The sequence below is a fragment of the Babylonia areolata genome, chromosome 9 (assembly GCF_041734735.1).
Source record: "Babylonia areolata isolate BAREFJ2019XMU chromosome 9, ASM4173473v1, whole genome shotgun sequence".
NCBI lineage: Eukaryota > Metazoa > Mollusca > Gastropoda > Neogastropoda > Buccinidae > Babylonia > Babylonia areolata.
In genome coordinates, this window is record NC_134884.1 from 27654249 (window position 1) to 27679948 (window position 25700).

The 25700-nt window shown below is 39.4% G+C and overlaps 2 protein-coding genes across 2 annotated transcripts in view; one reads left to right on the top strand and one right to left on the bottom strand.

The window, feature by feature from the left end:
* The window catches only part of LOC143286182 (cytochrome c oxidase subunit 4 isoform 1, mitochondrial-like), a 14521-nt gene extending 4650 nt beyond the window's left edge, over window positions 1-9871 (bottom strand). Inside the window, exons 1-2 of the mRNA XM_076593807.1 lie at window positions 9732-9871; window positions 5688-5821 (exon numbers count right to left, since the gene is read on the bottom strand). Coding sequence (XP_076449922.1) covers window positions 5688-5821; window positions 9732-9841 — 244 coding nt within the window. The 5' untranslated portion in view covers window positions 9842-9871. The remainder of the gene's footprint in view (window positions 1-5687; window positions 5822-9731) is intronic.
* LOC143286184 (protein SYS1 homolog) lies at window positions 9771-24045 on the top strand. Its single transcript, XM_076593808.1, has 4 exons — window positions 9771-9876; window positions 13424-14049; window positions 15392-15459; window positions 18060-24045. Exons 2-4 carry the CDS (start codon window positions 13822-13824, stop codon window positions 18295-18297), a joined length of 534 nt encoding a protein of 177 aa, XP_076449923.1. The 5' UTR covers window positions 9771-9876; window positions 13424-13821; the 3' UTR covers window positions 18298-24045.
* The last annotated feature ends 1655 nt before the right edge of the window (window positions 24046-25700 follow it).

Here is a 25700-nt window from a genome sequence, read left to right on the forward strand (position 1 = left end):
AATGCAAATTTGAAAACAGATTTCCGTGCCTGGGCTGAAGAGTTGCACCCATACAATCTGACACCAATTGCACTTGGCCTTGCCCGCGGTGTCAACTCAGTTTGTGAATGGCGTCGCCTACCCGTCAAGCTATTTTTTTTTTACTCTTCACTTCTGCTTTCACGATCTCATCTTGCCAGACCCAGTTCCACTTATTATTCATTCCTTTATCGACCTCTGCTGTAAAAATCCTCTAATCCTTTGTAATTTTCTCATTTTGTCAAGGGGATTCGGGTTTCTGCTTCCGGTGTGGCCGGATGTGTTTGTGTTGCTGTGCTGTGTAAAAATTAGTTTTTGAATTGGGTCTAGGTATTTAAGATAGGTGTAGGCGTGTAGAATAAGTCTGTTTTGAAGGGTAGTTCGTGATTAGTCAACTGGAAAATACTATTTTCGTAGTTTTTCGTAGTTTACAACAGTTATCTATAGAATACCTGCAGCTGTTTAGATCAGTGACTATCCAACATGGCCGCCATGTTTTTGTTATGATTTGTGAGTGCCGTGAATTGAATAGGCTTGTTCAGCGATGATTACTTCAACTATTGGATTGCTTTTTGTGTGTACTGTGAACTGCTGAATTCATTGCATTCATTTCTGGCCCCATATCAAGGAGCACACTTGTTCAGTTGTTTTGAAATGTTAGCCTAGGCTAATAAATCGGAAAACCCTGTCAGTGTCACTGGATAAACTAAAGTTTCAAAGTGACCATCACCATGTGCTGCGCTGTTGATAGTGCTGTAGCTTGTACAGTTTACCTAGTTTAATAGTTAGCTTTTTAAAAATTAAATTTTTTTTTTTTTTTTACACACTGAGATTGAACCACTAAATTAGTGAATGAGAATGAAGACAACTCAAGCATGATTTGGTGCAATATCACACTCTGGGTTCTTGTAGCCATACTGTTCCTTCAAAAGTGTGTGTTGGGTGACAATAGACCCTGTGTTACTCAGGACATGCATGCTCTAGGGTTTGGTGCAAAAGAAGACTGTAGAACACATGGTACTAATTACTCCCTGTTTGTTCAAGCACTAGCCATAGCAAGACAGCGAGGCTACCACACCCGCTGCCGCCAGAAGCTCGTCCTTTTGTACCTGGCCCAGATACTCCTTGCTCAGTCGTATGCACCAGAACCCAATCCTGGCCCAAGTGCTGACGCATCAGACCATCCTAGCCTTGACTGGCTCTGCGGCGTATGTGATGCCACGGTAACATGGGAAGATAGAGGTGTTGCTTGTGAGGCATGTGGACTGTGGTACCATGCACACTGTGAAGATATCCACTCAGAGACATACGCAAACCTGTCACCTAATGTACAGTGGTTCTGCAATTTTTGCGGACACCAGAACAACCTGCTTGTATTCAATCTCCACTCCAATGCACAAAGCCTAGACTGGTCTTTTTCCACCCTACCAGATCCTTCTAGAACAGGCTCATGCAGTAGCCCAGCAGAAGTAGATTTCAGACCTCAACATGCCTCTCCTCCTACAAGAGCTACGCAGCAGGACAAAAGATTAAACAATCCCCTACGGATCCTGAACATAAATTTCCAATTAGTTATTGGCAGAAAAGCTGAGTTCGGATATCTCTTAGATAGTACCAAACCAGACATAGTAATCGGCACAGAAACACACCTGTCTGAGGAAATCAAGAACTCTGAATTCTTGCCAACCCAACATAGGTATAAAGAATACCGGAATGACAGGAATAGGGACGGAGGAGGGGTTATGATCCTGATCAAAGACTGCTACAACAGTACCTGCGAGAAAGAACTAGAGACCAACTGCGAAGTAGTTTGGGCAAAACTGAAACTGAAAGGTCAATGCTCCCTGTATGTCTGCGCATACTACAGACCTGATGTCTCCCACAAGGCTAGTCTCCAGGAATTTGAAATCTCAGTTCAGAGAGCTGCTGGCATGTCAAATGCGATGCTGTTGATAGGAGGGGACTTGAATTTCCTGGGGTGGGACTGGAAAACGATGACTTTGAAGCTGCAAACCAAATATGTTGAGCTGCACAGACAACTCGTCCAAATCATTGACGACAATGGTCTGGAACAGATGGTGACAGTCCCTAAGAGAGGTGTAAACACATTAGACATTATTATGACCAACGCCCCACAACTCATCTCACGAGTCGAAACCATGCCACCCTTGTCCGATCATGATGATGTTTATGCAGAGCTGAACATTGCCCCCCCCCCCGTGGAAGAAACTAGTAGAGCGAACCATCACCCTCTACAAAAAGGCAGACTGGGGCAACATGAAGCAAGCTGTGGAGAAAATATGGGAAGAAGTGGATGGAATGAAGGACACTGCGAGCACTGAGAGCCTGTGGATTCACTTCAAGACAGCGCTACTCGATGCAGCCCAGACCCACATACCATCCAAGAAATCCCGACCCAACTACAGCCAGCCATGGATTACTCCCGAGCTGCGCCGTCTCATAAACCGCCGCAACCGAGCCTACAAGAAGTGGAAGAAGGGAGGCGGTGAAGACCTCAAAGCTGAAGCTAGAGCCAGAAGACGCAAAGCCCAAAGACGCCTGCACTGAGCTTATTAAGTTATTGGGACCACATCAACACCACCCTGTCAGAGGAACCCACTGACCGTACACCAAAGTACAAAAGATTCTGGAGCTATATCAAAAACCAGAAATCTGCCAACGTCGGTGTAGCCCCTTTGAAGGTGAATGGCCAGCTGGTAATGGAGCCCAGCGAAAAGGCAGAAGCACTCAACAATCAATTCCAGTCTGCATTCAGCGAAGGGAAGTCATACTCTCGAGAAGAATTTGGAAAGAAGTGCGAGATGGCTGATAGAGACTATCCCGTGCTGGACTCTGTGAACATTACGGAAGAAGGCGTAAGGTGATTGCTTGCGAAACTAGATCCTGCGAAAGCGAGTGGGCCTGACAACATCAGTGCTAGGCTTCTGAAAAGAGCTGTCCTCGGAAATCGCCCCTATCCTCACCACCATCTACAGATCCTCTCTAGACTCCGGATGCATGCCCACAGATTGGAAGACTGCTCTGGTGACACCTATCTTTAAAAAAGGTGAACATTATGACCCTGCAAACTACCGCTCAGTCTCATTGACCTGCATAGCTTGCAAAGAGTTCGAACACATCATCGTACACGCCACCATGACACACCTGGAACAGAATAAAATCCTGTGTCCCCAGTAACATGGCTTCAGACAGCAGAGGTCCTGTGAAACACAGCTCATCGAGCTAGTGGAAGAACTCACCTCAGACATGGCTTCTGGACGGCGAACAGATGTACTCGTGCTAGACTTTGCCAAAGCGTTTGACAAAGTCAATCACTCACTACTGCTGCACAAACTCCACAACTATGGCATACAAGGCAGGATCAACCAATGGATCTCCAGCTTCCTAGCTAATAGACGCCAAGCAGTTGTAGTTGAGGGGGCTCAGTCAGATTTCATCGACGTCAAGTCAGGAGTTCCACAGGGGGTCAGTCCTTGGACCACGTCTCTTCCTGGTCTTCATCAACGACCTTCCCAAAGAACTGACCTCAAAAACAAGGATGTTTGCCGATGACGCCGCCATCCACCGCACAATAGCATCCATAGAGGACCACGCCCACCTACAAGATGATCTAGAACGCCTTCAGGTCTGGGAACAGAAATCGGAAATGGCCTTCAACCCAGGCAAATGTGCTACACTGAGAGTTACTCGCTGCAAAAGTTCTATCAGCGACAAATATGAGATGCATGGACACACGCTGGCAACAGTACAATCCGCATCATACCTGGGGGTCACCCTGAGAACAGATCTAGAGTGGGCGGATCACACTGAAAACATCACAAAGAAAGCAAGCAATGCCCTTGGATTCCTGAGACGAAATCTAAAAGTTGTTTCCAATGACCTGAGAGAAAAACCATACCTAACCTTTGTTAGACCCTTGCTTGAATACACCAGCTCAGTTTGGGACCCTCACAAGACAGGATGCATAAGAAAAATCGAAAACATCCAGAGAAGGGCAGCTAGATTCGTCTTGAACTGATATCATCGGCGTGCAAGCGTAACAGATATGCTTCAAAAGCTCAAGTGGCCATCTCTCCAGAAGCGACGCCAGACATCTAGAGTCATAATGCTCTACAAAATAGTCAATGACCAGGTGCAAATTAACAAAAGCATCTTGGTTAAACCAGCAGTGAGAGACAGGAGGTCACATGACCAGCAGTTCAAAAGGCTTGCAGATCAAAAGCAGCAATATAGACTTTTCGTTCCTTCCACGAGCCATCCGCGAGTGGGATGAACTCCCAGCCCACATAGTAGAGGCAGACTCCTCCACCAGCTTCAAGAACAGGGTCTCCTCCCACCTCAACTGTGCCACTCTGGACAGCCTCGCAGCCGCGAGACTTCAGGAGTAGGCCCAAAACATGCTCACCAACCGTATCGTAATTGTATGAATGTGAGAGTGCCTGGTTAGGTAGGTAGTGGGTAGGGGGGTGCTGGTAGGAGGGCGTTGCGGCGGGGGGTGCCAGGAGCTGTCATTAGGATACCTGCCTGCCACTTCTCGCCCCCTCTGATCCAGTTAGCGGGCAGGAGGGAGTGTGTGAATGTGATTTGGAGAAAATGTTTTTTTGTTGTTTTTTTTCCAGTTAGCAATCAGTGAAATGGATTTGGAGCAAATGTTCGGCAGCCGCCTTGCGGAAACCCCCAAATCTGTGGCTAAATAATCAGAGAGTTGATTGTGGCCACACAACAGAAGAAGAAGAAGACTGAAGACGATCGACGAAACCAGGTATCATTGCAAGTCGTGAAGCCCGCGAGCGAGTTTTGTAATTCCGACCGAATACAGATAAGCTGAATGACGACAGAGGAGCAACGGAACACTTATTCTCAATTGGTTCGCTTATCCAAACATTATTCAAGACTGGCATAGCCTCTTTCATCCTTTTTTTTAATACTTTTATTTTTACAATTGTGCAGCCTTCAGTTGAATGTACACTGTTGTAGAGCCTCAGTTCATTAACTTGTTCAATCAGAATCCAGTCTGCTAGCCCTGCTTTCAGTTCTGTCTACCATTTTACTTTGCGATCTACTGCTTTCGAAGAAAAACAATCAGTTCTCTTCTGATTTCTCTATTTTTGCACCATAAATTTATCCCCAACTCTGACACAGCTCTTTTTCATGGCCTTAGGGCGAACCGCAATCATTATCAACTGAAATTTGGTGTAATATCCGACTGCATTTTGATACGATGGTGAAAATGAACCTAGTCGAATCGAACAGTTGTAAGCCTTAAGTGTTGCTGCTCAGCGCAATTGTGAACCTTTATTGTGATCAATAATGCTGTCATAATGATATATTGAGTTTGTTGTGTCAGGTGGCTCCAAGTAATGGTCAAAATTATATTTCCACACACAGGTTGGGCGCATACAGCTGATAAGACACAGGGGTTAGATTGGGATGAAAAAGTAGCACCTTAGTGGCAGGTAAGTATGGTAGTATCTACTGCTTTGATTGGGCAATTCACAAAACTCAACATGATACTAAGAGATGGTAAATGGTAATAGATGTGTTTCATCATTACTGTCATTTAGTGTATGATTTACCAGTAATATCAATCTTCAAAATAAAGGTAACTGAGGAAGGGTTGATGAAGAAACACAGGTATACAGACATACCTAACTTGGGGTGGATTCTGTCACGCTGAGCTTGGTCTAGAGATCCCTCTGCTCTCAGCGAGGCTGAGGTGGACAGTAGTCGTCCAGATACATTGGTCTTACGAAGAACCGTCCGCACCACTTGTGCATTCATTCTGAAACACACAGAGGGAAATTAATATTTAATTAATTGTTTTACCCGGTAGTCAACGAGTCCAAAGAGAGAAAACAGAAATCTGCCACAGTTGCAGAACTTTTAATTCAAATGTTACTTGAAGTTGAAGCACAAATGAAGTAATCATGCATCAGGCTATAAAAAAAAAAAAAAATATATATATATATCATCATGTTTGAAGTTAACACACAATTTACGATTTTTCTTAACTGGATGTCAGCTGAAATAAATTTCCTGTTAGAAACATATCTTTCTTCCCCAAGACATAACTTCTTATCTTCAATTATTTCTTCTGTGGGTTTTGAAGTTTTTTCCCCCCATTCCATTAGCTTTAAAACCCCAGAACAGAGCACAATAACTCTTTGAAGCTGTCAACTTAACTCAATATTTGTACACTGCCAATCATGATATATCTACATATCTGATATATCTGATGGGGGGCATAGCCGAATGGTTAAAGCGCTGGACTTTCAATCTGAGGGTCCAAGGTTCGAATCTCGGTGACGGCACCTAATGGTTAAAGGGTGGAGATTTTTCCTATCTCCAAGGTCAACATATGTGCAGATCTGCTAGTGCCTGAACCCCCTTCATGTGTATATGCATGCAGAAGATCAAATATGCAAGTTAAAGATACTGCAATCCATGTCAGCATTCAGTGGGTTATGGAAACAAAAACATACCCAGCATGGACACCCCGAAAATGGAGTATGGCTGCCTATACCAGTATATAGCAGGGTAATCAAACAAAGCAGTAATACACATAAAATGTTACATGTCTGTCTGAGTGTCTATGTGTGCGTGCCTTAAATCTGACTGAATGACACAGGAAATGAATGATAAGCGTCCAGTGGCAGCCGCCAGTCTGCTCCACCCAGATAGGCAGCCTGTTGTGCAAATGACCTTGTGTTTGTAAAGCGCTTAGAGCTTGGTCTCCGACCGAGGACAGGTGCTATATAAGTATCCATATCAATCAATCAATCAATCAATGTTCTTCTGAAGCAAAGTGAAATTTTAACTGAATTCCCATGTGATATGTGAAATAATTAACACAATAAAATTAGAGTTGCTAAACAGGATGTTAAATCACAGTCCACTCCAGTCATGGATGGTGTAAAAAAAAAAAAAAAAAAAAAAGAACATTGTTGGAGATTCTGCATTAAATCTTATTTCTTGAGACCTTCACTGCCAAGTAAATACTGAGAATAATCTTATCCTACAAACTATGGCTTGGTACTACAACTACTGAAGTTATACAGTACAACAGATTAACTATAAGCATGCTGACAAACTTTTCAGGGTATCAAAAAAATGTTGCATGTCCAGAAATGCCAACCTCTGACAAGTGTTTGTAGGAACAATCCAGAAATTTGGTAGGAACATTTTGAATTTGATATGAACGATAGGCACAATGCAGAGTTATTTTTCAGTGTACATTTGGCAAAACTTCTGTTCACGCCGCTGCTTCTTTACAGTTGACAACTTTAGCAATCTGTCACTTCCCTTGTCTTTGTCCACCTTGTTTCTCACAATCAGAATCCATGGCTGACTTATCTGTTTCAAGCCGCCTGTTCCCTCTTTGCACTCCATAGCTTATCCACTAGGGACAGATGCTGTTTGACAAGATGCAACTTGATTTCGCCACATTCTCTCTAATTCAGGCAAACGATTAAACTAATAATTTATTGGTCAACTCAATGCTGTTTCAAAGTAAACATGCACATGATTAGCTGAGCATAATCACGTGAGAACAAGTTTGCTGTTACTGCCCTGGCCTCGTGACAGATAGGTCTAGAGTGTCTGGGTAATGTTACAACAGGTAAGCATGTGACCATGCTATCTAGTCGAAAATGAACTCATTGGAACAATTTTGCACTGGGGTAATGTCAGAACGAACTGCGATAGAGCGTAACAAATATGGCAAAATCGTAACAGTCTAAAGTTCTTAGACTCAACTTAGTGTCTGGTCTCTAACAACAGACAGGTGCTACATAAGTATCATTTATGCTTTTCACAGATGCTGTAGGGAAAGTCATCCAAATCTGTTGTCAATGCTGAATGTGTTCTGGTAGTTGTTTACAACATACCTGGCATCTGTGCTTTGGACTGTGTTTATCATGTTAGCATCATACTTGGTCAGAGGGTAGTCAGAGGGTACAAGGGTCACCAGATTGTGCTGGCAAAGTCTAGTGCAAGAAAGATAAAGGCCTATGACAAATGTCTCCTAATTTCTTCTGAAATTCTCATAAAGTTGACATAGATATTATTAGTTGACATGACACTTGAACAAAACTGTTGGTAAACTTTTGTCATGATGCTGGGCTTCAGGGCTCTTGTGGGAACAAAAAATCTTTTCTCAGTCTTACTATTCCAGAGCTATGGTTAGAAGCTGCAAAGCAAAGGTATGTGAGATCATTATGTACATTTGTTTCAGTGTATAGCAATTACTTCATGATATCAAAATGTGTTACGTTCCCAGCGAGTCTGACGGTAATGGCAAAAAACAGTTCTGATAATGTTAAGTTTGTTTAAAATTCCATAACAGATTTGCTATGTGATCGAGTATTTTAACAATTAATAGATGAAATGGCAATGTGGTAATGACTAATTGTATGCACACTTGAGATCCACTGTTGTGGTCAATAGAAAGATCCACTGAAGATTCATTTTCAAGTTGTAGGCGAAACTACTGAGTGGTTAAAGCACTGGACTTTCAATCTGAGGATCCCAGGTTTGAGTCCTGGCCAGGGCGTCTGGTGGGTCAAGGGCGAATATTTTTCCAACCTCCTGGGTTAAAAGATGTGCAGACCTGCTGCTGCCTGAACCCACTGCTTTCGTGAGTATCCACATGCAGAAGATCAAATACACAAGATAAAACATCCTGAAATCCATGTCAGCATTGATGGGTTAAGGAAATATCATACTCAGCATGCACCCTCCCCCATCCCACTCCCCTGAAAATGGAGTATGACTGCCTACATGCCAGGGGTAAAAACAGTTATTCGAGTGAACGTGGGAGTGGCAGCCCACAAAGAATGAGGGGGAAAAATTTAAAAAGGAAAACGAAGGGAATTCTTTTACTTCCTGGTTGCAAGTATCAAAAGGCGTCTCCTTTGCAGACTGAGTATCCTCCATATTTATTTGCTTTGCAATTGTTGACACTAAACTTGACATGTTATGTTTCTGTGTCAGATGAAATATATTCTCCTTGGATAGGTGATGTTGCTCTGGCACAGATAACCTGCAGTATGATATTGGGCATGAGTGCAACTTTTGTCCAATAAAATAAAATACGTTTAATCATGTCACATGTGACCGCTCAACTTCCAAGGTCTTGCTGAACTTCATCATAAAATTTTTTTAATAATTAATAATATACACAAAGTACAAATCCCATTAATATATCGTTAAGTCAACAATGATTAGTCTTTCAGTCTTTCTGCTCTGAAACTAATATACATTTATTCTGGTTTATTACTTTTCCCCCTTGTTGAATCTAAATTTACAAAATAATAAATCCTACTGAACTGCTGTGGGCCTACATTCCCATTGCCGGTATCGGCATTCCGTTGACTATGTAACAATATTCTTTCTACTTTTTCCTCTCATGAACCCCAGCGAAAGTATAACACTGTTCTTTTCTTTTCTAGCAGCAGATGAATCTGAAAAGTGTTCGTTTATAAATTAGCAACCGATACAACATTGGACGATTGGTGACCTTGTTCGTCCGGTGCAACTGGCTAAGCTATCAGAAGAGTCATTGCGTGATTTTTGTCAAAAAGAGTAAATGAAGATCTGCATCAAATCAAATTCCTCAACCGAAAAAAAGTAACACAATCTGCTTTTTTCTGAAGCTTCCAATACAATACAACAGAGCGCAAGGACATGCCTACCTGTCGGTCTTCCGAACGAAAATGGCGAGGGTCAGCGGATATCGTGTACGATACCGTAACATACCGTACGTCACGAGATGTGTGACATGGCGGCCTCTACCAGACGACATTGGTGACGCATCCACCTCTCAATCAAAAGGTTTCGGTATGTTGACAGGGGACATTGTTCTTTTCACGAGTTTATCAAACTAACAGAAATTTTCAACGTTAAGATAAACCCATGTTACTAAATCCAACTGGATTACGCAATGCAGTTATCTGGAATATAAGAAAATACTGGGTACGTTTTCCCCCCCCGACTCCCGACAGATCCAAGATCAAGAAACGAAACTATTATATTCTATTATATTCTACTCCATTCTCATCAGCTGCTGAGTTCCATATCAGAATATTCTTTTCATCTAGCTTCAACCTGTTGACAGGGCTTATGGTAAGAATGTATACTAGTGGCCTGTCGTAGTTGGTTCGCAGTTGACAACAAGCTGCTTTGTGCATTTTGTAGACTGGTGTGAACTAGAACTGGAATCAGACGTTTGAGGCCTGTGAAGGCCTGTTCGTCGTTCAGTTAAATACAGTATACCAGCATGCGTGGCTGGATCATAAATACTTGGAGAGCTGGCCCAATGAGCGTCTAACCTGGTCTTGAAAGGTGACATGGTTGGGGCAGTCACAACACTGGCAAACCGTTCCGTTTATTAACGACTCGCTCAGTAAAGAAGGAACTGCGCACTTTCAGTCTGCAATGTGATTTATTTAGCATCAAACTATTACCTTTTCTGCCCCTACTTACTGCAGGTGATAGTTCGGGATTTGTGGTCTTGTTGATTCTGTGTATGTATTTATAGCAATCAATCATATCTCCCTGCTGCCTCCTGTGTTCTAGACTAGGTAGCTTAAGGAAAGCGAGTCTTTCATGATAAGGCTTGTTCTTCAAATGTCTAATCAGTTTTGTTGCCCGTCGCTGGACGTCTTCCACCTCTCTGCACAATGTTTTTGACTGCAGGTTCCAGACCAAATGCGTATATTCCAAAATGGGTCTAACCAGGGATTTGAACAATTGAAGAAACAGGTCTTCAGATAGGTAGTTGAAAGAACGCCTGATTATACCAACCATCTTGTTAGCCTGTGCAGTAACTGTTGCCACATGCGTCTTGAAATCCTGCTTGTTGTCAATGTACACTCCCAGGTCTTTCACCACGTCACTATCAGCAAGTGCCAGGTTGTATTCCTCCCCACTGTTAGTTTTCCCATTCATGTAGTAAACTGCTTCTGATTTGCAGTTTCCTAGCTTCATTACACTGCATTTTTCTGGATGGAAGTGGAGGAGCCACTGTCTAGACCACTGCTGTAGGTTGTCTAGGTCATCTTGGAAGTCTTGTGAAGCACCTACTTGGTCACTGTGTGTGAACAACTATGTGTCGTCGGCAAACAATTTCACATTGCTCTTCACTCTGCTAGGAAGGTCATTAATGTACAACAGGAAAAGCAGGGGTCCTAGAACACTACCTTGTGGGATACCGCTTGTGACGTCTGCCTGATGTGATGTTGTTCCATTCACAACCTCTGTTTCCTTTGACTTTGAGACAGAAAGTCCTGGATCCAGAGTAATACCCTGCCTGATACTCCATGTGCGTGGATCTTAGAAACAAGTCTGTGATGTGGGACACTGTCAAACGCTTTCTGGTAATCCATATAGATAGCATCAATAGAGCCACCTTATCTAGGGTTCTTGTCCAGCTATCCAATATGTCCAACAATTGGGTAGCACATGAGCTTCCCTGAACAAAGCCGTGTTGTTCTACGTTGATCAAGTTGTTGGTCTTAAGATGGTCTGTGAGCTGGTCCCTTACCAATGTCTCAAGAACTTTACAGAGAAGGCATGCGAGACTCACAGGTCTGTAGTTATTTGCCATGATCTTACTTCCCATCTTAAAAATTTGAGTCACAAATGCTTCTTTCCATTCTTCTGGGAGCTTTCCTTCTTCCATTGATTTCTGAAACAGTGCCGTTACTGGAACTGCTAGGGCCTCTGCAGCTTCTGACAGAAGGAGGGGACTAATACCATCTGGGCCTGGAGCTTTTCCTGTCTTCAGGTTTTTGAGAATTTTTCCAACTTGCTGAACAGAAATGGGTATGCCAGTGAGTTCTGCCTCATATGTGTAATGGGGGGTTTGAGGGGGTGGGGGGTTCAGAAGACTGGAGGTATGAAGGGTAAGAGTGTGAGGAACATGTATCCATTGCCCAGTCCCTCTTGTTGAAGAAAACTTATTTCAAGACGCCTAACAGTCATCCATATTTAGAAATTTACACCAGTCTTCTTCCTTGGCTTGAACTGGGTTCTGATGAACGTGTGTTGTACAGCGGTGGAGTCTGCTGAGCAAACTGTGTTTGCTAAGTGGGTGGCCCATTGGTCAGAAAAAAACACACAAAAACTTGATCTAAAACTAAAAAGTTAAAATTATGTACACATGATGCTTCTGGTTAGTTTTTCTTAGCTGAGCCAGTATGCTGACCCAGACCAGTCTTTCTTTTGATTGTGTCCATCAGCAAGGAAAGATTGTTTACACTAACAGTTAGTGTCATTTTACAGAAAAATAACTTTGGCATAGTTCAAAGTCAGTTTGCAGATCTTGCCATGATTAGATGATACCTAGGTACTTCAACTGACCTGCTTTGTGTTTTTAATGACTTGTTTATCACAAGTGATTCCAGTCAGTTTTCTATCTTATACTTGTTCAAGTTCTTGATTTGATTGACTTGAGCATTACTTGAACGAAGTACTGCTGATGCTGATGATTGGTCACAGTATTTTGCTAGATTGTCCTAAGCATTTTGGAATGGGGATTTTATTTTCAGGTTAGAACACCTTTATGGTTTCTACCTTATTCTTTTCTTTTTTTTTATCTGAAAGGAAACAGGTTTATAAACTGTGGTGTAAATAATCAATACAAGTCTGATCCATCAGTTTTTATACAGAGTGCCCCAGAGTTAAATGCAGGGGACTAGTCTTGTTCATCTTGTACACTGTAACCCTTGATCTTGTACTATATTTGTACCAATCCATTCAGAATTACTTGCTTCTGATAACAGTAAATTCTGACATTTATGTCAACAGTACATGTAAACAAAATCACCTTTTTGCTTTTTTTTTTCTGGAATGCAGTCTGTACACTAATGTACAATTGTACTTTGTTTTAGTTATTTGAAACTTGAACACCAGATTGTTCTTTTCATTTGTGAATTGAAAAAAAATCTCATAGTTTAACATTAAGTAGAATCCATAACAGTTGGCAATGCATGGGTAAACAACTTTTGATATGAATTTGAATTAGATGAAACATCTTGTACTTTCTTAGAGTAAAATCCATTCATTCCATAGTTCCAAGAAGAATTAAATAGCAAGTTATTGATGTCAGATCATTTAAACAGTTGCTCTTATAATCATCTCATCAAATTAATTTGAATAGAAAAGCACATGGTCATGGTGTGATCATAATTAGTACAATACAATATATTTAGCTACATGGTGGTGAAGTTTATGGGTCTATTGTTAATTAATCAAATAAGTCATTTTTGTCATTAGAATTAAGTTTACTGTTTATTTTGTTTCTTGGAAATGATCAGAAGAATCATATATTGTATACTTTATAATTTACCAACTCCTCACCTTGTTTTGTTTGATGTTATTCCAGTTGCAGTATATTACCTTCTCTGCCATTGATGAAGATGGACTGTGGAATCAAACTGGATGACAGCCACTCAAGTTTGATTTGAGACTGTTAAGCTTGTTTTTGGTCAACAGAAATGCTGCTGATATGCATCACTTTGTGAAATCATGTACATGACTGATCTTTCAACAACAACAAACTTTTTATTCGTGAATCACTGATTGACAACTCAGTACTCTGGATTTTGGCATCGGACTCACTTACATCCATAGGGAGGAAGAGACAGGGAGGACATTAACAGCTGTTCATTGTTCACTTAAAATTCCTGAAAGTCCTATAGAAAAATATACACACACCACAGTTGAAAATGTCTGTGTAAGCAGCCTCATGTGCATTGGCTTTGCTCTGTGTATTACTCCCCAATGCTAAAACTGTTTGGACGAGAGTGGATTCGAGGTAGAATCCAAGCAGCGCCATCATCGTCAGACATGGGAGGGCAGTTTCGCAGCAACCTGTGGGACCCAGTGCTGATCATTGCCCAAATCATGACAATGCAGGCATCCTTCTACCTCTGTCTGGGCATCTGGGTCTTCTTTCTGGACGTCATCGGCAAGTTTGATGTGTCCCTGGACCAGATCTTCACACAGAGCGTAATTTGTTTCTTTTTAAGTTCCAAAGAAAAGGAAGAAAAAAGTGAATGTGTATGAAAGTGGGAGTGCAGAACCCGCGGGAGAATGGGGTTCGAATGATGTAAAACTAAAAGGACTTGTGCGTTATTATGTACATGTGTGAGAGAAAAATCTGTGTTTAAAGTGTATGGATTGGAAAGGAAAAATAATGATAGTTGGAAAGAATTTAAGTAATACTAGATCATCAATATGACATGTTTTGTGTGGCTGTACTATCTGTGCATGTGTGGCTGCAAATGATGGGTAACATACATAATTATGAAAAAAAAAGAGTGAAGTTTTAGTGGATTGTGATACACCATTCTTTTTATTAACTTTCCAGTTCTGGGATTTAAATGAAATGTTATGTTTAAAAAAAAAATATGCTGTTCTGATGTCATTAGTTCATGTAAGAGTAAGACCTTTCTCTCCCAACAGTGGTTTGAGTCATATAGGCAGTAGTTGAGCTGTTCATGTGATTGCAAAAAAAACCAAACAAACTTCATTTGCAAGTGGGGAGTGATTTTTCAGCAAGTTGGGCTCATTGATGATGTCTTTTTTTTTCTTCTTTTTTTTTACATTGATATTTTTGAAAAGCAAAAAAATTGTTGAGCAAGCCAACATGGCTGCTAGCACATACAGATCAGAAGATGTGGCTAGAATTTTGTTTGATTCTGATTATCTTGATGATACCAAGTACACAGATGAGTTAGGTGTGTGGTCGTGTTGGAAGTAGGCATAGACTGCCTCAAGTATTTTACAACTAAAAAAAGAAGGTTTTTTATTTTTATTATACTATTTAGTGTGTGTGTGTGTGTGTGTGTGTGTGTTATGATATTGTATAATACTAATTGTGTTTGTGGATGGGTTGGTTGGGATGTGTGTGTGTGTTAGAGTGCTTGTGTACAGAGCAACACAATACATTGATAGTGGAGGAAAACAATCAATTTTGTACTTGGTTTTGTGTCCAAAACATTTTTTCAATAGGATTTCTACCCATAAGGTATATGGACTCAAAATTTCTTTAAAAAAAAAATTATATTGTGTTTTACAAATCTTTATTATCGTCCCATGATTATGAGTTTTCTCATCCTGTCAGCCTTGAATTTATGGTAATTATATTCTCCATTCATTTTCATTCAAGGAAACTTATGGATGTTTTTATATGTAGTAAAATTTATTTATGCTTGATGGATCTGCTGAATACTCAAACTAAAACTAAAAGCATTGGACTTTGGACCAGGTGAAGAGCAAAGAGAAGTGGGAGTTAATTTGAATATAAGGTGTTTCCACTTGCTTATGTTGGGCATTTTGTTTCTTTCAGGACCTTGGCTTATATGAGGATTCTGGAAGGACAAATCTCATTGCTTACGCTCTGAACAGTTTGACTTGGTGAGTAGAATTTATACGAGTATGGGGGAAAAAAACTTACACAAAAGTGACTCCACTCCAGAGATATGTGATAATGATAATAGTAATAGTAATAATGATGATGACAATGTTGATAATAATATATTTTGTCATAGTCGAACTTTCTCCTTATTGTTCACTGTTTTTGTTTTGTCAAATGATCCCCTCACAGCCTCCTTCCCACCTGTTTTTCACATTATGGAATGATAAAAATTATTAAGATGATGATTTCATCCAACAAAAAATGGGATACATATCTGTCACACTGTGTGTTTGAAATTTTCTGCAGAGAAGATGTGTGATACACGTCTGAAATAGGAGTCATTCGCATGACGTGCCACATGTACAGTTTTGGATTGTCTCTTGTGACACAGTCTAGATTTCACTGTTTGAAAAATAACTGATAGCAATGCAGGTTTTACAGCTTTTCTATAGCTATATTTCATTGTTGTTTTACATGGGTTATTATGATATATTTATTGTTCTGGAATATTTCACTCTTTACTAGAATAGAGCAATTGTTGACAATACTTATTTTGGGTCCAGATCCCAAGGACTGTCACATATATGGCTTTGCACCAGGAGCAAGCCCAAACACAGACCTGATCAAGATTTTTAAAATTTTATTAAGAATAAATGTTTGCCAAAGTTAAATAAATTTCAAGATACTTAGGATTTTTTTTTCAAAATCGTTTTCAATAACGAATAAAATAGTTGGACAAAAATAAACATTCTGTTACTTACTTCTCACATGTTGATAGTTTTATTTCTTGGGAAGGGTAGTTGTGTCAGTAATTTTCACTAATCTTGTGTTGTTCGTTTATAAGCATGTCAGCAGTTTACACCAGTATTGTGTTGGTTATTGACATTTATGTTCACAGTTACATCGGTCTTGTGTTCTTCATTTACCTCTGACTGTTTTATGTTCTCAATGTATTGAAAACAAAAGAAATGTTAATAGATTTTCGGAAAGACCCCTTGCCTGTAGCTGACCTTTTTATTGATGGTCAAACAGTGGAGAGGGTCAATGAATATAGATATTTAGGGACCATCTTATACAATAAGCTGACTTTTGACAGAAATGTTGATTCCATTCATAAGAAATGTCAATCTAGAATTTTTTGTTTACAGAAGCTTAGAAATGTTGGTATAAATTCAAATATTCTTCAAAGTTATTATCGATGTTGTATCGAGTCCGTGCTTACAGTTTCATTTATGTGCTGGTATGGAAGTTTGGGAGTGAGGAGTAAGCGTGTTTTGAACGATGTCATGAGTGTATGCAGTAAAATTGTGGGAGTGAAACAAGCTAGTATGCAAGAGCTGTATGAAAGTCGAGTGGTTAAAAAAAGCAGGCAGATAGCAACTGACGACACCCATATTTTAGCAAAGTATTATGAGCTATTGCCATCAGGACGACGCTACAGAACTTTTAAGTTGAAATCCAGAGCTCTGAAGACTTTTATTCCACGTTCAATCCACCTTTTAAATTCTTGAGAACTGTGTGTGTGTGTGTGTGTGCGCGCGCGCACTCTCATGTGAGACGTGTGAAAGTCCGTGCATGATAGGCTGTGCCTTGTTCTAGTTGTGGTGGTGTGTGTGTGTGTGTGTGTGTGTGTGTGTGTGTGTGTGTGTGTGTGGTGTGTTTACTGAGCTTAAAACGTGACAATTGGTTATAATGAATGTGCAATATGTAGGAAGAATAATGTGCAATATGCAGGATGAATGTACAATGAATATGTCTAATGCTAATGTCCATATTCTAAATATATTTCTGTTTAATAATTACGATGTAATAATTAATTGCAATGTTTTTAAAAGCGAATATGTGAAATGCTTTTATTTGAGAACATATGTTTATTACTCTTGTTTAATCAAGTTATCCGCATGTGTGGGGTGGGTGGTGGTGGTGGTGGGGGGGGTGCGGTGCGGGTGTGTGCTGATTATCTGGTTGTGGTTTTCCACAATTCATCTTTATTCTTATCTTATCTGTCTATTATAATCAATGTGCAGTATAGTAGGCTATGTTTATAATTATATTCAAATAATGTTTCTTAATTCTTTCTGTTTTTACATTAAGAATACTGGTTATTACCTGCAGTGTGTGGATGTATGTATGAAACGATGTATGTGATATTTTTTACATTTGTATCTTCGTAATATTTGTAGGGGCTGTTGTTGGCTTTTACAGTTATGGTCCCCATGTTGTTTACTTGTCTATGTTGTGATAATGCACCTGACCAAATTTCTCCAGTTGGAGATAATAAAGTTATTCTTATCTTATCTTATCTTATCTTATGTTCTTCAACTGAGGTTCTTTGTTTTGAGAATATTGTCCCCTCAGTGATCAACCATTGAAAGGGGGTGGGGCGGGGGTGGGGTGTGGGGGGGAGTCTTCATGTGTCTGGAACATTACATTTCAGTGCCTCTTCTGTTTTGTTTTGTTTTGAGAAACATCTAGCATGATTCCAACACATTTCTTTACTGCATAATAACTTTAAAGTCATCCTCATTTCTCTGCACTAGTTTCATGTGTCGTTTTGTCTTCTGATATTGTGTGTGTGTGAAACGGTTTGTTTTTTCAGCGCCTTCATCTTGTGGTATGTGGTTGGGCGGACCAAGCAGTGCCTGGACTTTGCAGCCACAGTCCACCTGGGTCACTTCATGGTCAGCTGGTTGGTGAATGGCTATGTGCCGCAGACCTTCTGGTGGTGGATGATCAACGCCATCTGCGTGGCCCTCATGACTGTCACTGGGGAGTACCTGTGTATGAGGTCCGAGATGAAAGCCATTCCTCTGATGGGCCAGCGCGTAGATTTATAGACAGGATGGCCAAGACTTGTGTCCTGCTATGAGACGCTATGTTTATTCATCATGTATTAAGATGTCATTAGTTTATGGCTATTTCTCCTCTGTCACATGTGGGGCAGTCTGTGTTCTGTGACACTGTGACTCTCAACTCGTCTTCAGAATAAGAAAATGAGAGGAAACTTTGAGCTTGCATACAAACTATCAGATGGGACAGCTCTTGGCTTGATGAATTCCTGAGATCAAGGCAACAGACACTTTCGGTGTGATGTTACTGTTGTTCCACAAGGCCACTTGAATTGTATTTTGTGCGGAGCTTCAAATCAGACTGTGGCAGAATGAATGAAAGTGCTGTGATGATGATGCGAACAGAGCTTGAAGGTGAGCTGAAATACCCAAGAAAATTTTAAATGTTATTTTGATGTGCGTATGTGTGCGTGTGTGTGTTCGTGTGTGTTTGTGTGTGTCTTTTTTGTTTTGTTTGCTGTGAACATTTTTCTCATTTGCCTAAAAAAAGTATTTTTGTGACAAATTTTGTGTTGTTTAATACTTCTTCAATATTGTCAGATTTGAAGTGAGAAAATAACAGAATTTAAAGACACTTACAGTTTTTGTCGGGGCACTGGGAAAGCTGATCAATATGAAGAATGTGGATTTGTGTGTAAGTGAGTGCACATATGCGTGTGCATGTGCATGCCTAAATCCCTTCATTCTACAGTGCTGGTTGTGGACAAGAGGGTGACATTGGTTATGTGAAGGAAAGGCAAGTGCAGTGATATGAGTTCAAGATGTTGAATTTACACTGAAGAAAGTGTTCATGTGAAATGTCTTCTCATGGGTCAGCTTTTCCCCTGGTCCTGTCTGGTGTGTTGTGGTTGTCAGTCCACTTGGAATCCAGTGGCACTGTATTTAGCCATGATTTTTATCAGCAACGAAAATGAGAATAACACTGTGGGAGGTATAAAGGTTGACTATTGTCATCATTCTGTGAAAACCCAGTCTGTGGTCTGTCGGTCTTTGGAGTTTTTGAAATTGTATTTAAAAGAATCATTGGGGCTATACTGTTTTTGTATAAAAAGGCAAATCATAATGTTTTGTGTTTTAAAGAAGTTAGGTAATAACATTGATGTGATGTTCTTTTTTCTTGATAATTTCAACATTTTTTAGTGTAAGTGAGTGTATGTGTGTTTGTGTTTCTTTCTCTTGGGATAACTGTTTCTGGACACCCAGCTGTCAAGAACTGGTTATTTTATTAAGTTTACAACTATTTGTTGGAATCTAAACAAGCCCGTTTTTTGTCAGTCTAACACTGATGTATTCCTACACACCATGAATAACACCAAGATATTATTAGGATAGCAGCCTTGGATACAGAATGTATGTTTTCCACATTTCTTGTTCATGAGAGTTTGGTGGCACATTCAATGGTGTTCCATGCAGATAATCACATGTTTTATTTTGACATCTGATCAGCAGTCGGCTGTATTTTTCAGCATGAGACAGGCCCACCATGGTCAGTGCAGCTGGTGAGGTCCTAAGTAACTTGGCTGACCATATACCAAGTATAAACAGCATGATTGATTTCACTGAAGTGGGGATTGGACGTTAAGTGAAGTAATTGAAAGTGAACTTTGGATATTGTACTGGAAACTGAATGATGAAAATTCTTTTTTCATATTTTCATGCAGATTAATTTGGATGTGTGGTATGGTTTAGTAGTTTGTTTCTGGTTGTTTTTTTTTTTTTTTTTTTTTTTTTGCGTTGACAGGCTGTAAGTCCTGTGTTCTCTCATGAAATTTGGCTTTTACATTAATTTCCTTTTTTACTTCATTGTTTAGGCACCCATACTCTGTTGTTGGGCGTGGTTCAGTAGTGTTTGGATTTGTTTAAAAATTGGAAGGAAAGCAGTCCTAAATTACTGCTGCTGTTTTTGTGAATAGCATTTGATTTATGTGGGATGGAATGAGCATTGGTGAAATTATTTGGAATTTTTATCATTTGTGTGGGAAGTGTTAAGTTGGTTAGAAACAGTAGAAATTAGATTTCTGTCCATCATAACTGGTCTTAATAGTGATAAATCTCTGAGAAGTGAGTCAAAACTTTTCTGCAGTTGTTTAGGTCACTGTTTTCTTCTTTCTTTTTTCTTGCTTTCCATCACATGACCAACATTAACTTGCTGATGACTCTGTCGTGGTTGATACATGCTGAATATTTTCGTGTTTCCATAACTCAGTGGACACTGACATGAATAACAAAATCTTTAACGTGTGTATTTGATCTTTTGCAAGCCAATACGCATGAAGAGGATTCAAGCATTAGCAGGTCTATTCATACGTTGACCTGGGAGATCGGAAAATTGTCCACCCTTTACCCGCCAGGTGTGCTAAACTGGGGTTCAAACTCAGGAAACTTGGGTGACTATACCACAATTACTTCCCCTGTGGACCAGGTATGAGTATTCTCGTATCTATACAATATTCTGATTTCATTTATTCTTGTTTGGTACAGTTGGTGTTCTAAGCTGAGCTGTTCCAGAACCTTGAAAATGAAGCTTTGTTTGACTGATTAAGTCAACAATTTTCCATCGATTTTCACTGTTTTAGTGAACAACCATTTGTTTTTTGTTTGTTTTTTGTTTTTTAATGAAGTGGTCACATGTAGTGCTGGTCCAGGAGAGTTGTAGCAGGCATGTAGCTGTGGGTTAGAATGAGTTAAGCAAACTCCCCTGTTTTTTCTCTTCCACAAGACAGCCATAAAAAAGAAAGTGCTTGGAGTTATAGGTGTCTAGGTGTCATGTCTCAGTCATGCACTCTTTGACACTCTTTTACCCTCTCAGTGGCAGAAATGGTATTCTGGACAAAGAATTTGAAGAAAATTCAAACCTTTATATTGTTTCTCATGATGATGTATTAGTTTGACATTGTGCCTTGTTTATTTTTTCTAACAGGTAAAAAACCTCCTCTTGAACACTTCTGTGCTGCATTATTCAAAAGTTGAAGACATCTTCAATTCTATTTGTCAGTTAGATGTTGGAGAGTTGCCTTTGGAAGTAAATCGAATTGAAAGAGATCATCATAATTATTATTTTGATGGTGGTAGCAGTCTTAGCATAACATATCACAAAAGCTGCTGAACTGGTTGTAATCATTTGGTTAAACAAAGCATGTGTCTCAACTGTTACGTGTGCTGCAGAGGAAAATTCTGAACTTTGGTATCACAGAATATGAACATGAGAAAGATGACGTAAACAGTTCAGTGTTTCATAAACTGGAATGAGAGTAGCTTGAATGCTGAGTTAGTAGTGGACAATGGCATGAATGAAGTGGATATGAACAAGTGTAAAACATATATGTTTCCAAGTCTCTTTGTATGTCAGTGATTGTACACACATAGCTGTGTATGCTGTCCATGGCTCATTTTATTGTGGAGGTCATAGTATGGATATAGTGCTGGTGAATCAAAGGTAAATGATACAATGGAAGAAATATGTGCACTGAAGTTATTTTGAACAACACAGAAAATCCATTATCAGTAGTCTGCTTTCTCATTATCCACAAAATAAAAACCAAAGCAAAACTTTAAGATTTTTTTTTCCTTCTCATATTCAAGATAAACAGACAGACAGATAAAGGTCATGAGTCCACATCAGAATCACTGGTAGATCTATTCTTTTCCCCTCCATATTTTCTTTCTTTGTAAATTTATGAGTCAGGAATGAGAGACATTAGTAATCTTAAACAAACAATACCTATTTCAATTTTTGGATTTGGAGAGCTCATGTCTGATCAGTCCCAATATATATAGATAACCACTTAAAGAAAACCCATATTCATGTGCAAAACATAAATGAATATTCAGAAGAGTAATTCAGGGGAGTAAGCCATCAGAAGAAAAGTGTTGTTCAAGATATTTATAAGCAAAATGTTCCATACTCTTTTCTCTGTAGTGCTTGATCCGGTTTCTTCCTGCAGCATAGTGCTAAATTCTGTCAGTAGCCTTAATTAGCATGGGAAGGCAGCAGTTGTGGGTTACATCAGGTAAAACAAAAATTATGGGGGGTAAAATATGGGTTATGGCAAGTGACATGAAAACTGTCAGCTGTGAGAAACTGCCAAATTTCTGATTTTAGATATCTGTATACACGTTTATCTCTACCTGTTTGTTTCTCGGGTTTTACAGCGGATAGCAAATCATGTTAGTGTGTGGAATGAAAGATTTTCAGGTGCGATGGCATTAGCAACATGAGTGTTTTTGTGAGTGCGGTGGTGAAGATGTGTGTGTCAGTCTCTGCACATAGGCATATATATATGTATGTACCTTTCTCATTATCAAGTATGCTGTATGGGAATTGTGATTTACTATACTTTACATACATAGGTGTGTATTATGGCTATAAGGACTGAAAAGAATACATAGGTGTGTCTGTGCGTTTAGGCTAAAAGGACTCCAAATAACAGGTGTTTGTGTGTGTGAGAGAGGATGAAAATAGTTACATGTAAATGAGATATGCATGTGTTAAAAAGTATGCAACCTTATATGTCTCACAAGAAAACTTCTAGTTTCTCAATGGTAAGATCAAAATGATCCAGTTTCAGCATTTCAGACTTGAGTTGTGGATACTTGTGTACTTTTATAAACTGTTGAGTATGAAGAATACAATAAAAATGATAAATCAGTAATGCATTAAGATAATAAAAAATAAAAATAAGCAACTTTTCTTCTGTTTATAAGTATATTTGAATTTCATTTTTCAGTATTGTAAATAAAAAAAAATCATCCTCTTCCAAATTTTACAAGATGTATCTAAAGTTTTTTTTATGGCATTATTTCATTGTTCAGTGATTTCAGTGTTGCCTGATGATGTTTTGGGGATGTTTAGTGGGTTTGATGTTGCACTGTTTATTAAAAATGTGGGGGGAAAAAGATTAAAGATATGAAATGAAAGTGCTGTGGACTTGAGAATGTTGACAGAGACTATATATAACTGGATTACCATTATCAGCAAAGATATTTGTCATTTTTGACTCACTTGTGTAAACAAAGTGAGTCTATGTTTTAACCCAGTGTTCGGTTGTCTGTGTGTGTGTCTGTGTGTCCGTGGTAAACTTTAACATTGACATTTTCTCTGCAACTACTTTGTTAGTTGACACCAAATTTGGCATAAAAATAGGAAAAATTCAGTTCTTTCCAGTCATCTTGTTTAAAACAATATTGTGCCTCTGGGATGGGCACAAAAAAATAGAGAATGAAGCCTAATTATATGCAAACTGCATTTACTGTTATATTTATATTTTTTGTATTCTCTAAACTTGGCACTTTGATCTGATATTCTGACCCAACAGCTAGAGCAGTCATTATTATCATTTTATGTTCAAACAGGAACTTCTTTTGCTAAGCATGGAAGTTTTATTTATTTTGCAAACGTTTTGGTGCAGATAGTAAAAAAGGGAAATTACTCTGTAATGCTAGGGGAGTTAATTTGCTTTAAACTGATCTTTCTCATCTTAAACATTACATTTTGAAATTATACTCAGCACATAAAAAGCTTGGATGTTTTTTTAAAGTGTATCACAAGTGAGTCTTGAAGGCCTTGCCTCTCTTGTTCTTTATTTGGTTGGTTGGTTGGTCTTACCTGTGTTTGGTTGGTTGGTCTTCTCATCGTGAAGGGAGTGCTTAGTTGATCTCCGACTATTCAATGAATTTAATTCATATACATTGTCACAAGCTTTCACATTCACTCTTTAAATGTGATTGTTGTTTGGGGAAAGAATAAAAAGTATCATGCTGCGTGTTTTAAAATGTACACAGGTGGGGGAACTTAAGGGATGGGTGGGTCACTCTTTGACTTTGTTTTCGTTTCTCATCAACACACCTAATCATAGTGTAAGTTTTAAACACCGAAACACTGGATATAAAGGAAAAAATAATTACTGGAAAAAACAAAAACAAAACAAAAACGAAATCCTGATTCTGCCAAAACAAGAAAAGAAATGACTATATTTCTTGCAGTCTGTGTCAGTAACTCCCATCAGGTGTCAACCCTTTCCATGTCAAGGGTCAAAACACAAATAAATCACATAGTGATACACCTCTGACTACCATTTCAGCTAACAAACCCCTGATTGATTTGTGACACTTGTCATTTGCCGTGACAGTTGATTGCAGAGAGATACTTGGTGAAGGCAGACTTCTGGTATTGTTGTATAGAGATCAGTGGTACATCACTACATGTGTCCTTTTTTGTTATTGACACATAGGTACATACACACACAAAGACACACATACACAAACCACATGGGCACACACTTGACTCTCACATACCCTCTAACAAATGCATCCACTCTATTTTACACATTTACTCTGCCTGTTCTTCTTCGTTCATGGGCTGCAACTCCCACGTTCACTTGTATATAAATGAGTGGGATTTTACATTTATGACTGTTTTTACCCCCACCATGTAGGCAGCCATACTCTGTTTTCGGGGGTGTGCATGCTGGGTATGTTCTTGTTTCCATAACCCACCGAACACTGACATGGACTACAGGATCTTTAAAGTGCGTATTTGATCTTCTGCTTGTGTATACACACGAAGGGGGTTTAGGCACTAGCAGGTCTGTACATACGTTGACCTGGGAGATCGGAAAAATCTCCACCCTTTACCCACCAGGCGCCATTACCGTGATTTGAACCTGGGACCCTCAGATTGAAGTCCAACGCTTTAACCACCCAACCATTGCGCCTGTCTCTCTGTCTCATTAATACATACTTTTAGTACACATTTACAGGCACACTCTTCTGCTCAGTCACCAACAAGCATAAAAACAACAACACATGAACACTCACACACTGACATTGGCCTTTCATTTTTTATACAGCCATCAAGATTTTGGGATTTGGCTACTGTTTACTGTATTGATTTCTATTGACAATATTGATCCTTATTTCAAATTGCATTGTAGGAATCACTGTAAATTGGTTGCGTATATAACAAGCACAGCAGAGTTTCAGTTGTGATAGGCAACCATAGATTTGCAAGTGAAGAACACACTGATAACTTGTGTCATTCATAAAGTGGTTAAGCCATACCTACTATTTACTTGTGCGGAATACAAGGTGCTTTATGGTGCCATGGCATATTTATTAATTCATTATCATTATTATTATTGATACTAATATTTTTTTGTTTTATTTTATCGTATAATGATATATATCACCTCAAGGACTGACTAGGCACTTTGGCGTTATGCTGCTGGTCAGGCATGTGCACAGCAGATGTGGTGTATTGTATATAGATTTGTCCGTATGTAGTAACGCTTCCTTGAGTAATTCAGCTGAACTGGTGCCTTGTTCGCCATTCTGAGGTGTGCATATCTGAGTCTTCTAGTGTGACTGAATGTTCTTGTGGAGTGGAGGAAGAG